This window comes from Channa argus, chromosome 2 (assembly GCF_033026475.1).
Source record: "Channa argus isolate prfri chromosome 2, Channa argus male v1.0, whole genome shotgun sequence".
Lineage (NCBI taxonomy): Eukaryota > Metazoa > Chordata > Actinopteri > Anabantiformes > Channidae > Channa > Channa argus.
The window spans coordinates 28924856-28940281 of NC_090198.1; the positions used below are offsets into that span (position 1 = coordinate 28924856).

Sequence of the window (15426 nt, forward strand, 5' to 3'; positions counted from 1 at the left end):
GTGGTGTGAATTGCACGTGTGTGTGTTGCTGATGCAGATACAGTCTTCAGTAGCACCGTGGATAAACGGTAAACGCCTAATTGAGCTTTTTATGCTTGAATTCTGACTGTGCTGACCTCATATGTTGGTCCGTACTTGTGCAACGTGCGTGTGTGTGTGTGTGTGTGCGTGTGTGTGCCAACGTGGCTATAAATAGGTATGAGGAGGATGGTGATGATGGCTGTGTGCTTTGGCCTGCCCACCCTCCTCTCAGCGTTTGGACAAAGCTGGCAGCTGAGTCCCATAATAGCTCCGATAAACAAGGGCGACAGAGAATGAGATTACAGATTATATTTGTTCCTCCACACAGCTTTACTAGGTGTGATATCATGTGGCTGACTTACAAATGTGAAGACACAGACGTGTGAGACACTGTCTGCCAACTAGGATGACAACAGGTATCCAAATTTACTCTCTGTATCCTTTTTTTTTTTGGTGCACCTTCCTGATATTTCCTGCTCGCGATGAGAATTTACTCACAAAGCTGCGCGACGATGCTTGTGCTCATGTGCAAGCGACATGAATTGCTTTATTCCGTTTTATGGTATTTTAAGGGGAGTGGTTGGCGCTTCCGCCTCGCAGCTAGAAGGCCGGCGTCCGACCGCGGCCTTTCTGCGTGGGTCTCCTCCCCCAGTCCAAAGACAAGCACGTTACGTTAATTGGTGACTCTGACTTGTAAGTGTGATTGGTTGTCGGCCTGTGTTGACCCTGCCTCTCGTCATAGCTCCAAGCCCCCCGGGACCTTACAGAGGGAAAGCAGTTACAGATAATGGATGGATGATTAATATTTAATAGCATCCAGTCTCAATATTGTTGATCACTGATTGTTTCTCTCTTGGCTATAAAAACTCAACACTAATGTGACTTGTAGGTAATAAGATTTAAGATCTCAAATGTCAGTTGTTTGCAGAAAAGGGGGATGGTGATCAAAAACTGGAACTTAACAAAGGCGCCGTCCAAACGACACGATTCCCTCGTCTGAAACTCACTGCAGCAGATTAGTCACAGCACTTTTCTGATCGTCAGAGGCAGAGCGGCTTGTTGTGCTGCTGCCTTTTCCTTCATTTTCCCTTGTTTGTTCGGAGCTTCTACACTCAAAGTGCTCTGTAGTTTGTTTTCCGTGCAGACAATTGATGGATGGTTTTGGAATTGTGGCTATATTTTAGTTGTTTAAAAATTAATTAATACCGCCTAATAATTATTATGCACGGTGTCTGTTATCAGAGAAAAACCTTCTCCTCCCACATGTGAAAGCGACCAGGATAGAAAACATGATTACTTTTTGTAAGTTTTCGAATCAGCGTATCACTAACTTAAGCTGCATATTTTACCTGTAAGTACTAAACCACAACTGAAGCCTTTGTCTTAAAGGCGTTTTCTTCATAAAACTGACAAACACATTTTTTGCTTTGAAAAGTTAAAGTTAAATATGTTTGGCTCCACCCATCCTGTTTTCCAATCGCGCCGCCATTATTTACACATGTTTCTAGGACTATGACTTAAGTTAATCCAGAGGTTATAAACAGAACAGCAGACACTTTTTGCATGTGGTGAAAGTGCATATTTCCAGAATAAATCTGGGGTAAAAACCTGTAAAAAAAAACAAAACAAAAAAAAACCCTTTTTCGCTACATTTACAGCATCTTGCTGAATTCATTCAGCAGAGGTATTGTGTTACTAGCTGCCAGTAATTGATGTCGATTGACAGACGGAACTCACAGTCCACCAACACAACCTTTGACCTTGATTTGACCACACTGTCTTTCACCAGCTGTCTTTCTTCTCGAAGCCTATGAACATTTACCCTTTTCACGTTTTATTTAAATTACTAATGAATAAGTGCGGATCTAAACAATTATAATTACTTTTTATGTCTCTCTCCTCCTGCTTCCATGTTAGCATACGTGCTACAAGTCAAAGTAGAGATGGAATTGGAGATCCAGCAATGTGAGAAGACCAAGGCTGTGAGAGAGGAGCAGCTGGAACGTCTCACTCAGATCTGCCAGGAACAGGCTGTGAGTACTGTCTGCAGTGACTTCAGTAAATGCATGTTATTCTGGGTCCACGATAGAAACCAGAGGAGGTTGGAGTACACATAGTAAATACCGACGTTAAAGTGTACGTGAAACATCAGCAGGATCATGAAAACCGTCCAAAAAGTACGTGCTCCAAAATGTACCTGCTTTAAGAAAACTGTGTATATTAAACTGTATTTCATTTGATTCTGCTGATAACAAAGGGACAAGTCGAATCCACATTTCTTTAACAAACTCAACAAAACAGCATAGAAAGTTTGCTGTACATAAATAAAAAAAATTATTAGTTCACTTTGAAACTATTAAAATATATTTTACCTGTTAACCGCCCAACTATGTACTAATAGGATGTATTGAGAACCTGCAAACAATTAAAGTTGTCAGATTATTGCAGATTTTATTGAGTAGAATGAAAATATTTTCACCAGAACTGCAGTGGAGTAGAACACAGAATGGAAGTAATCTAGTAAAGTTCAGAAGTTAGGTACTTATCATTTCTCTGATTGTCAAATTCTACCGGTCTTCAAACACTGAGATGCTACAGTTTCCATGATTGGACAGTCATTAAACATGACTTTGAAATGTATGCGTCATTACAAAAAACAGCTTAACGGTGATTCAGTAAACACAGTCCAAACATTTCAGTAAATTACACCAGAGTAGCTTCCGTTTAACTTTTTAAACTATGAAATAAAATTATCTTCTAAGATAAAAAGGACAACAAGAGAAATGTGGGGTTATTTCTTCCCAAGAGCAATATTTTGGGTCTTCATGCACAACCAGAAGCTATGACATAGTTCTGCTTGAGGATATTTTGACCCTGGGACTGTGTTTACAAGTTCAGCTTCTCAGTCAGTTTCTAGTTATTTCTACCGCTTTTCATGAGTATAGAATAGTTCATCACATTAAGGAAACAAGAAACTGTCAGTTCCATCGACCACCAGAGGAGGGCAGCAGCACATCACAAACAGATCCACATATTTCATCAGGATGATGCCGTAGGAGAGATTATAGTAGAGATTGAGTAAATAATGAGAAATGTTCAGCCCTTAATTGAACACCGGACACAAATTATTAATAAATAAATCATAAAGGAAGTGATCAGTTCATTAAAAGAGAGCTGGTAATTAATCAAACTCGTGAATGGTGGTGGAAGATTTGTAGAAACTGTTAAGTACAGCAGCAACAAGAGTAGGACGAACCCTTTTCTGTGAACAGGGGATTTTCTTCTGTAGTAACAAGCAAGAGAAGATATTCAAGCATTACGGTGTTCACCTCAGAGCTTCTGAGGACCGGACCAGAACTTTCAGTGGGCTCCTGCGTCTTTGCAAATACGTCCCTTTCTGCAAGTACCCGATGTCAGTGGGTCATGTGCTCAAAGCCGAAAACACTGTTTGCAATAATGCAGTTCATCTGTAACTTAATACTATAAATGTTTTATTTAATCTTTTAAGTCAAGACATCTGTATGCATACATGCATGTACTTTTTTTCTTCCCACCCTACACATGGTCTCTGGCCTTTCTTATTCGGTTTTCCTCCTCATTCCCCTTCATAATCTTCTGTTTTGTCCCCCTCGAACGGCGGACCTGCCCTTTTTGGACACTCCTAACCTCCTGCTTTCCTTATTCCCAAATGCACAAAACATGCAACTCAACCACCTCCAGTTTGAGATCAGACAGCTGAGGGCCCACCTGGCCCAGCAGGACCTGGACCTTGCGGCGGAACGCGAAGCAGCCATGCAGATCCACCACATGTGGGGCAAACAGGGCAGGAGTTTTCAGGTTGTAGAAGGTTTGACTCCTGGGGAGTCGGATGATGAGGGCTGCCAGAGAAACTCCAGGGAGCCCCATGGTACTGCAGGTACAGTATGGTTTCTATAGCAGCACGTGCATCTGTGACAACAGCATCTCATTTTAATATGTGCATACTACAACAGATGCAATGTTTGCTTGGTGCAGAGAGGTGCAGCATAGGGTTTGTGCATAATTTTGTGGGACAAGAAGTCTTTAGTGGTGTAACATCGGGCGAACTCGATGCCACAGCAGTGTACGGTTAATCTGGAGCAGTAGCCCTGGAACATCTTTGAGGCCAGGCTCCACAACACCCACCTGACCACAGGTGCCCGGGGATGGACACGAGGGCGAAACAGCTTTTAGGATTCGGTGAATCCTGGAAAAAACAAGCGTGTTCCCCAGCGCCATGTCAGCCTGCATGGGTGTCTATGCAGCCTCAGCTATCTCTCTTACCCCCCCCCTCTGTGGCGAGGCAGGTACAGAGTGCTCTGTGCATTGGGCCTTGTTAGGAAAGAGTGGGTCCCTGTCAACATCTGTTCCCCTTCACCTGCAAACCACAATAGGGCACTAGGAGGTTCCACGGTGGCCACAAAGTTACCCCAAGGGCATAGTGGGAAATCTGGCTCTCAGAAACAAATGGGGCTTTTTACAGAAACACGCTCGCAGAGATGAAGACGCAGGCCACAGAGCTCAAGTCAAGTCAGGTCAACTTCAATCAAGTCACTCGTTACTTGTACTGGCCTGTATTGCACAAAAGACCTCAAGTGGGCTTCTCACCTGCAGAGTGTCTGGTTTGTTTTCCTCCCTTGTGCGACTCGTTGGGGCAGATCTGAAGACTGCAATCGTTCTCTGCCGCGGACCAAAATAAATGCATCTAGACCTTTTAGTGGATGTTGTCCCAAGTAAACCGTGGAGAAGTTTGTTCGGGGTGAGAACGTGATCCGACCTGGATCCAAAACAACAGATTTCTGCAACTGGTGTAGGGTTTTCTAGGCAGGTTTTTTCAAAGTGCATTCAACATATTACCCAGACAATCGATGGGTGTGAGAATTTTGACCGCTAGAGAACAGGAACTTCTTCTTGTCTTTACTTTCTTGTTCCTGTCTCAAATGCATTAACCAAAGAGCCGACAAAACCCCTTTCGTGTGACTTTTTCAGACTAATGTTTTCTAGAGCCTCCGTGCTGTGTTACTATCCAGTATTATACAGTTTGTGTATAGTTCAACTGTCCCAGACCACGAGGGTTTAGTCTTATCAATAAAAGTTTTGTTCCTTTTTAACCTAACATACATTTAAATAGCATAAAGCATCACATTATGATTAGATTTGAACTAAAAGGACCTCTGATAGCCTACTAACTTGATTGTCACAGACCAAAGAGGAGAGTTTTTTTTTATGTCTGCTGGACAGTCTTCCCCCCCCCCCCCCCCCCCCCCCCCCCTTTTTTTTTTTTAAGACTCATGTGTTATTAATTGTGGAGTGATTGTCTCAGTCTTGTTTCAGTGAGTGCAATGCTTCCTCTCTGGGGGTGGCTCAGGGATTAATATTTTAGACTGAAAGATAAATGAAATTACCCATCAGAGTCTGCAGCATGTCCCGGGGGACAGGGGCTAGCACTCAGGGTACTCTGCCTTCGCACTCAGCCCGTGGATAGTGAGCTTCGAGACCAATCAAGCGAGCAAAAGAGCACAGCAGATCGCAGCCGTGCACCACGCACGCCGAGGCCTGCTCCCCTGGAGTGATCAGAGCCTGAACAAAGAGCTCCCACTCTATCAAGCCTGAAACCAACCCCACCCTGTTTCTGTCCCAGTTTATTTCTGGTGCACTAGGGTGCAGCTAATGCACAGCGGAGCAGTGCGTGATCCTGACCACTTGCCTATAAAGTAGCTGTGGCCTGGGGCAGAAGTCATCTCTGTCAATATTATGTTGTAAACATATTAGATTTTTTCCATTTGGACTACTTTTCACTGTTAACACGGAAATGGACCAAAGCACCTACACACAACAAGATGTAAAGTCCAATTACAGTCATCGCTACAGACAGCATTAGGCTCTTACTCCTAAAATTCACGCTCCAAATAATTTTGACATTGTAAATTTATATTAAACGATATATCACGAGCATGCTACTAATGTGCATTTATATACACTTAATAAAAAGAATATGACAGAGCATCCGAACCTGTACCGCATGGACTGTGGCTCTGAGTTTCTCCTTTTGGTTGTGTGGTGGCTTTCTGCCTTTCTTAATGCTGCACCTGTTTTATCACAATTGATGACGTTCTTTGTATAATTTGCTCGGGTTTTCGTGATCTGCAGTGCTATGAGCTTTCAGGGCCACCGTAGTATACAGAAAACAGAACACATATTTGCATGAAAGATATAGGGATTAGTAATAGGAGGCAGCAGCTGTGTAACTAAGCGTACTCAGAGATGGAGAATGGTTTGGATAGTAGGTGATGGCAGAGATGTACTGTAAATGGTGTAATAACGGACTCTTTGCTTTGCCCTTAATCTATTAAGTTTTTTAATTATCTGCAGTGAAGACCAGACAGCTGAAAATACTACTAATCATTGTATTCGTATTTATTCTTTACCTCAGACCAAGTGGTACATGATGACATGAACAACTACATCAGCCAATACTACAGTGAAGCAAGCAGTGGTAAGGAACTGTGAACACATACATATGCAGCTCATGTTAATAAAATTCTGAAAACTACATTCTGAAAGTCACGGTACTTCGTTGACTGGGTTTATGGTACTTGCACTTACGGAAGTATCCAGGTTACTCAGGTAATCAGGGAAAGAGTTTAGATGCACTTAAGAAACCTGGTTACTAGACATGTACACTTATTGGCCACTGTGTATTATTGGGGTCAAAGCGGGAGGTGGAGCTGTACTGGAGTGGTTTTAATAATATGGCTGCCAAAAAAAAAAGCTAATGAGGTAACAATGTTATGCCTGACTGGTGTATACGGCAGAGAAAACTGCATTCTCCTGGGGAATCAGGTTTCCCTAAGCTCCTAACAGTTTGGAAAGTATGTTTCGTTCACATGGTTAATTATAATTATGTGAATGTTAGATTTGACAAATTATTCATTCTCAGGTTATGAAGTTGTAAATGAGGGGCTCATTTGTTTTGTGTGTGTTGTCTACCTTTTTCAAAAGCAGCTGGGGCTCCTGGCTTAGGCTCCCGGGTCATCACCACCGCAGCCATCGATGTTCACCTCCCCACGACTACAGGTTCCATTCAGTCCAACCTGATGCTATCTATGGAGCGGTTGGGCAGCGCTGTAAGTGACACCTCCACTAGCATATCACGGTCCAGCGGCAGCGTGATGGCCCGCCCCCACAGCCTGAGCAGCCACACCCCGGCTTCGTCTATGACGGACTGCAGCAGCAGCGCGGTTGCGGACCTCGGTCAGAGCTACAGCTCTCACCGCCGTTGCCCTACTTCCTTCTCAGGCCGGGGTCCCTGCCGAGACCCCAGCGTGGTGGTGCAGGAGCTCCTCTCCTCCCTGTCTGAGGATTCCTGCCTTGCTCAAAAGGGCCTGACAGTGGACCCCGTTAACCTTAAATTTCCGAGTCCCACAGGCTCCGAAAAGGCCAGTCCTGAGCTGGACCACAGAATAAACATATTCAACTGCAGGAATCAAGAGGAGAGGCGAGGCCGGGGAAGGGGATGTGTGCTGTTGCAGACCAAGCCACTGATCCACCTGCAGGGCAGCACCACTGAACCCTCCCTGGAGGAGAAGTACCGGCTCCTGGGACCAGCTGACACACCTCTGGGGCAAATGCCTGACACATAAGCTACATTTACACAGAAGTTTGTTTTCCCTCCTTTTACTGCCACTCTGTTTGGCATATATCTTATGAGGACAAAACAAAAGCTGGATTTTTCTGTTCCAATCCAAGTCAATCCAGAGCAACTTGAGCCATTGCTTCCAGCCAACACTAACGCTCCTTAACTTGACATGTTCAGGCGTCAGTTGTTGAAATGACAATAAGAACTCTTAGGCCCTTTGCCGTAATGTCCAACCTGTTCCTCTGTGATGAATTTCTAAATCAGAAATGCCCTGAGATAGCACAAAAAGACAGTAGGATGCCCAGATACAGGGAGTCTAATGTGTTCTTGTACACGTTCTTCATCAGGAATTCTCACTTTGAGTAGGGTCCTAAATGCACTGAACTTTACATGAGTTAAAACCAGCAAGGGGCCATTAAGCCTATACTCAACAAATACTTAAACGCTGAACAGTTTTGGAAACCAAAACACTGTTCTCTGAAGTTCAAATGAGTGATTTGTCTAAATTTCATTTTTCTTCTTATTTAGATTATTTTTAAATTTTTGTTTTAATTTGTACTAAACTTTAAACGCGAATCATGCTGTTCTTTGCTCAAACAACTACAGGGTACATAAGCCTGGCTTAACTATTCAAACCTTTTGTTTTTTTTATTGTAGCTTTATGTTTCTGCCATTACGTTGTCCGATTTGACAACTGTCATCAAAACTCATCAAATGTTTGTTTGCATCGGGTGTATTCGTGTGGGTGAAGTGAAAAGGTAAGTGACTGGATTCTGCAAATGAAACGATTGGAGTGCTTGTAGCATGAACCTTTAAAAAGACGTGTGCCCTAAATGGCAAGCAAATTCTTTGCACTTTCAATGTTTACCGACACTTTTATAAAACTTGATATGAAGGAAGTTATTGCCAAATGCAAAACAGTTTTGTCATTTGAATCAAAATAGCAACAATAAAAGTTAGTATTTCCTTAACTGCTCCCAGTTTCCTGCCTTTTGGTAATATGTCAACTGCTACTCATTGAAAGCTTGGGTGTTAATTTACTGGTACCAGCTGAACGATCAGGACCAAATACCTAACCCTTACACCACCATAAGACCAAGTCTAACCCTTGAACTGCCCTTCAAACTTGTTAGGACCGGCAAGATTCCCTCGTTTAATCAAAAAAAAAAAAAAAAAAAAAAACTTTTTCGGCCCTAATTAGTTAACAAATACACACAGCTGCAGTTAGTGGTGACCACATAATCTTTCCTACTGTCACTAAATTAGTGGACTGTCCTCATCAGAATAACTACCCGGTTCACAATCTGAGGTCTGAGGATGGCTATTATGTCAATGTGCAATCTGTCTGTGTTGTATCATTTCATGTTTTGGCATCTATTTACACAGATGAAGTGAAGCTTAAGCTCTTTTCCGATTTATGGGTTTGGGATATACTACTTACACTTATGTGGCCTCGGCTGTGACCAAGTGAAATCCTCAAGCTATGAGCTAATCATGGGACACACTTTTGTGGGTAAAAGTGACGGCATGGTCACTGCACACACCATTCAAGGTCCATTATCTGTTGGTCTCACCACCAGCACCTGGTCCACACACACACTAAGTGGCTCAGTAGGTTATTATGCCAAATTATGCACTGCATTGTAGTTTGATTTCGGCATGTGCGGACAGACGCAACCCATTTATGGCCCGGTTTATTTAAAAAAACGAGAGGATTAGGAAAAGATTGTGGTTTGGGTTAAAATACAAAAGCAACATTGACTAAAATAAAAAGATTGAGTAACTAAATCACATTCCTTAACTCCTGTGTTCTTCTACCCCAAGCTCATGCTATCAAGACTGCGTGGACTTTAAATTACATCTCCACCATAACAATGGTTCAGACGACTGATGCCAACCATTAATGACATGTTCACATCATGATCAGCTTATGTGTGTGCTGTCACAGTTTCCTTATACTTTGCATTTCCTTTTTTATTATGTAACACAGATTTATATTTGTTACATTTCAAATGCAGTTAAAGATTATTTGGGAGTTGCACTTGTCCTTAATTGGAAATTATTGTTTAATATAAAAAAGTTACAATAAATTATACTAGTATTAACTTCTTTATAGCATGAATTATCTCTGGGAAAACCTACATAAAGATAAACCTCAAATTAAACTCATTTTCAAACCTTTTCACTGTATAAAGCTGCAATGGTTCAGCTGCCAGACTGTGCTATGGCTCATTACAAAGGAGACGACGTGTAATTTGACGACCCGGATCCGAGTGTTTACTTGACCGTCATATCAATATACTTTACAACACAATGGACACGGGGTCCTGACTCAGCCTCCGTCACAACTGCCCTGGCAGGAATGGCTCCGGTGCTGCGCCTCTTATCTGAACCCTTTCCAGCTCAACTAGCCATGAAAAAAAACAACTCATGACTCCCAGCTCTTAGCACCTTAAGAGCCATTAGGCTCAATTATATTTACAGAGTTATGGCAATGTGGATGTAAAATGTCCCAATAACTGAAGACACAACATGTGAGGCCAAATATTTTTCCTTTACCACTAAAGACTAAATGCAAAATGTGCCTAAATGATTCACATGAACCTACTCTGTCAATATGCATCACACCAGGTCAGACTGAGCTAAGAGTTGAATTTTGACAGGCAAGGACGCTGAGCAGACCTTCAGGAGACGAGCTAAGACGTAAATTGCTTTTGGGACCTCTCCGGCGAAACCAGAGGTACAGTCCCCGCACACACACACACACTCAGGAAGTTAAGTGAATTAACAGTGACCATTAGACACATAATAATTGAAATGTTTTAATAATGGCACAGAGGGAGTCACTTTAATGGCATTAACATTACATGATCATTGTTTTCATTCTCCGCAACTGAGGAAAACTGGTGAGTTCAGGTTTACATCTGTGCCAACTTAAGGTACGATAAGATAACGACTTCCCTCTTCCTGGTACAATTATTGAAATCACTGTAACAACAGTTTCTCTGCTGTTAAAATAAACAGATCGAGGAGAAATTATTTTATTTGTTGTTTTTTAAGTTGTTGAAGCCCAAAGTTAAAGCTGTGTCCAAAACTGACTTTGGAAAAGCAGCTTTCTATTTAACATTAAATTGTTATTTGATGTCTTTCATAAACGAACACCACACGATGCATATAACTGACGTTTGTGCCCTTTGATACAATCCTGTCTTTTCTGTTGAGTCTCAAATACTATTTTCTCAAGTTATTGTGTTACTTTAGTTTTGTAAGCGTTTCCTCTTTATAAAGTAATTCCATCTTCATCATCAGCATCACGTGGGTTAAAACGTATGTTAATGTAAATTTTTCAACACCTGTTACGAATTAAGTGTGTCAGATAAATTATTTGGCAGCTTTTCTTTTAAAAGTCGTCTATCAGCTTCCTGCGCAGAGCCGGGGCTGATTGTCAGTTCACTGTCAGTTCACGTCCACTCAGCTGTTGTAACTAATGTCAACTCGTTAGTATTAATTGATGTGAGGTCAAACCTGCAGTGTTGTCTGTGACTTTCCACGAGTGGCTGTTTCTGATGCTCTGAATTACCTACAAATCTGCACCACTATTAAAAGCTGTGGTGCTGTGTAATTTACTGGATACTAATATGCTAATTGTATTTATTTTTAACGTATTTATAATTTTGTCCCGAGTAAAAACAAAAAAGGGTCTTTAATTGTATTCAAAGTCAAAGACAAAGGTCTTAAACAGTTTGACTTTGACTTTTTGAGGCCTGCAGAAACATTAAGTTTTTCTCCCACTGTCACCAAAAATAAGGTTTAGTGCTTTATTTGTCATCATACATACAAGGCAGCAGAGCACACAAATTACTTTCTATTATTACTTTTGATGATTTTGGGTTATAAATAACACTAATAGTAATAATAAATAGTTACCCTGTGATTTTTGAGAAGTGGCTTTAAATTAAAATAATAATCTATTTTTTTGACTAAATTTGAAAATCAAGTTTCTGACGATCATCTCTCTATTAAAACCTGTCACCTGACAATTTTCACGTGTCACCTTCCTGCAGGAGAAATGTGCTTCCTGTCCAGTCACATCACACTTTCTGTTTCTGGTGAAACAGCTCTCATCACAGTAATCTTAGCTTAGATTTATTATTTTGTTAAAGTTTTCTTAAAGTTAGAGGTAATTGCAGCTTGAAAAAAACAAAAACAAAAACACTTTACTGATTGTTTTTAAGTGACGCCAACTTAAAAAAATCAGAAGCAATAAATGAGGCAATTGCACCACTTAACCAGTGAGAGGCAGCAATTCACAAAAAGGTTCTTACAGGGTCATGAATGAACGTATTTAATGGGGTCAAAGAATGTTTGTGACATTCATAAACCCAGTGTATAGAACGTTTTCTGTTCTTGGACAATTACAGCTAATTGAAAAAAGAGTTCTTAGATGGAACGGCTGGGAAGTTGGGGATCTATCTACCTTAGTACTATAGTATCTAATTGCATAATAAAGTTTAGTATTGTTACAATAGTAATGTAAGTTCATACATTTTGGGGCGAGGGTGTGGTTAGCAAACCACGACTGAAGGCGATGCGACCAAAGTAGAAAGTTATGCGTGACGGAGGTTGAGGACCCAAAAGTGACACAGGCAACAACTACTTGATCTTTTTGAGTCAATGGCCTCGCAGGGTTATAGCGAGTAAAGGAGACTGTTGTCACTGTTGTTAAAATTGGCTGCACCTCACACTTAAATAAGTGCGTCGTTTGAAAGGCCGCACACAGTACACTTAACTTAAAAAATGTCTCCGAGTACTCCGAGTACTCCATACTGTGTATTTATTGTTTACAATGTATTGGGTGAAGCTACTAAAACTACTATTACAAAAGAACTGCACAGTGTTAAGTTTTACCGTAGAAACTTTGCAATAGCACAATGATTTTAGCCTATTGAAATAATTATTAAAAGGTTTTACTGTGATGGTAATGATACAGGGATCATCAGAGTTAAAGCTGATCCCACTTTTAGAAAACCTCAGTGTTGACAAAAACTGAGACGACAAATGCAACAGGCTAAAATTTGTTCAATATTTGTTACCTTTTCGCTTCACTTCCTGTGTATTGCCTCATATCCACATTAATAATTTGACATAACCTTTGACGACTTTTAGGCAAATTGAAATGATTTGGTTTCAGACAAGGTGTTTTTGGACACAGACACGTTTGAGATTGAAACTTGGTCAAATCTACCGATTTCTTTAGCACTTCAGATATTTTGTCTCAGTTCTTACGAATGATGTATTGTTGGTTTATTGCTTTGCCTGTCATGCTCCAATGTCATGTTTTTTTCCAATTGTTGCCATACGACTCAACATGTTGGCAAAATGTGGCTCAAGGACTGGGTTCTGAAAGGGGGCGCCCATCAGCACAGAGCTCATTTGGACTGTATCACATCACCGCAGCATATTCACATAATCCCCAATCAATTACTTTCTAGTACCTTACAGAATTAGAGTAAACTTAAAAACAATAAAAGATGATACATCCGAAAAACATACACTTCACTGCAACATCACTGCAAACTGTTACTAGAAATTTACACGTCAGCATGCAGACAATCAAGGCTTTACAACAATTACATTTCTGATATAGCTACTAAAATTACTGGGGAAAATGTTTTAATTTTCTATGTACCGATTCGCTCCAATATTGTGGTCTCGTTTATGAATATGATTTCTTCTCAAGTGTGTGGAAGAGATTTAGAATACAGCCCTATGGCACCGAACAGCTGGGTATATGGTTAAAAGAAAAAAAGGCTCCAAACTCACCGAGAACAAATAAACGTCGTGAGTATTATTGCATTACTGCTGTGGTCTGACAGATTCAGAACATGTCTCACACAGGACACTGTTCCAAGAGACTCTGGAGCAGGAGAAAAATACAAATAAATTATACATCGCGTCTTAAAAAGCTTCTCAGGTTCTCTTTTTGAAACATACTTCTTAAGTGCACAGGATCCAAAGGGTCGCTTGGTGGAAGAAACCACTCAGGAGACTGTTGTTATGGCTACAGAAGATTTTCCTTCTTTTGCATTTACGTAGGGTTGTGTTCTGGTTCCCTCCCCTCAGATGCTCGGTTCACGTCTTTGGTCAGAAGTGGGTCAATAACTGAAAACTTGAGCGAGTAACGGAGCTCAATCACTTCAGTCCTCTAAAGACAAACATTAATATTAATTGTTGAATCAATTTTTAGTGGATAAAAAGCAAAGTGGCTGATAACAGGAATCATAACGGCAACAAAGCAACTTATTTACATTTTTTTTCCCCAACGAAACACTCGTCTCGTTTCTCCTGCGTTGTGTCTCACCAGCTTTCGGAGGAAGACGTCTGCTACGTCCTCTGGGAGACGGGACACTACATCAGTTTTTGCTCCAAAGAACTGAATAAAATAAATCTACAGAACATCAAAATTAATTCAGCAAATCCGACGAGGAAGTGTGTAGTTATGCACGACTTCCTACATTGACGGTTAAATCAGCAAACGTTTTTGAGTAAAAAAAGGACGACTCCTCTGGGAAATGTCTGCCGCACATGGAATCTGACTCGAGCCACATTTTAAATTCAGTCTCTTGTTCATTTTGACCAAATACTAACAGTAACTTACAGTGTAAGTGCCTGTTGAGACCGTAAAAATTAATCACGTGCACTAATTTGTACTGCAAACGTGAAGAAATGTACAGTATTTTGCAGCATTTATCGCTGATGCAGCTCGTTTGTTATTCTAAGCACATATTTGTTTTTGAAGAAAAATGTGAAACGATCATGCTTTGTTTGAGCTGGAATACACTGTATGAATATTTATGAGCGAGCCAGCAATTAATGGACATGTCCAAATACGTTTTTTATCAACTTTTATTTGTGGTGACTACAGACTAAAATGAGTTCCTGCTTTACAGAAAACCTGACATTTTAACAGAAATAACTGCTCCATTAGCGGCTAAACCTGCGTTAAATAAATGTTTCACAATGAAAAGTAGCTGTTTCACAACTGACATCATTTATTGATGCTTTTTGCTTCAAACCAAGTAGAAGTTTGGTGGGCTGCTAAATGTCTCTATGCTGCTTTATTTTAGTATCCTTCCTAAAATTCTAGAGAGCTTTAAAGTGGCTTGCTGCACATCAGCTCTGCAGCAGTGTCTCTGGCCACTAGTGGTGACTCCGACACCCCGAAGCCCTGAATCCAGTAGCCTTTGACTTGGCTCTGTAGCCTCGGCTAAAATCACAATGGCGTCCCGGCCAGAGCTTGGGGTGTCTGCCAGCGTGTGCTGGGGCCCTGCAAAATTTCCATCTGGCTTCTGGGGACTCGCACATCAATTGCTCTCAGCTAAATGCACTCACATATGAATATTTCAGTACAATTTAATGTTTCAGCTACAGCCCCAAAGGAGCAGAGCATCAATTTGTGAACACAGTTCTCCTGGAGTTAAAAGCCAGGCCAGATAATACAGTATGAAAGGCGCTGTCAATCTGGAGGGGGCCTTTTTTTTTCCACTCGGGAGACTTGAGAGAGAGAGAGAGAAAAGAAAAGGGGAAAGCACAGCCCTTTGCTTTCAGTGTCCAGCTGCATACAAACACTTTTTAGAGTTTCCTCTGGAAAGTAGCCGACAGAGGCAGCAGCAGGCAGCTTTTGGTTCACCAGAGTCACCAGTCGATTTGCCAGGCTCAGTCAGTTTTCTGTCTCTGAGCACTGTCTG

At 41.2% G+C, this 15426-nt stretch overlaps 1 protein-coding gene and 1 long non-coding RNA gene across 4 annotated transcripts in view; one reads left to right on the plus strand and one right to left on the minus strand.

The window, feature by feature from the left end:
• LOC137106525 (transmembrane protein 266-like) overlaps positions 1-8653 on the plus strand; it is a 47975-nt gene extending 39322 nt beyond the window's left edge. For 2 of the 3 annotated variants that reach the window (XM_067489934.1, XM_067489954.1), the window contains 4 exons: positions 1939-2054; positions 3742-3937; positions 6473-6535; positions 7042-8653. In XM_067489934.1, coding sequence (XP_067346035.1) covers positions 1939-2054; positions 3742-3937; positions 6473-6535; positions 7042-7682 — 1016 coding nt within the window. In that variant the 3' untranslated portion in view covers positions 7683-8653. The remainder of the gene's footprint in view (positions 1-1938; positions 2055-3741; positions 3938-6472; positions 6536-7041) is intronic. The other variant, XM_067489944.1, reaches the window with a different exon arrangement.
• Positions 1-15426, minus strand: part of LOC137106565 (uncharacterized) — a 161001-nt gene that overhangs the window by 37153 nt on the left and 108422 nt on the right. The gene's annotated exons all lie outside the window — the stretch shown is intronic.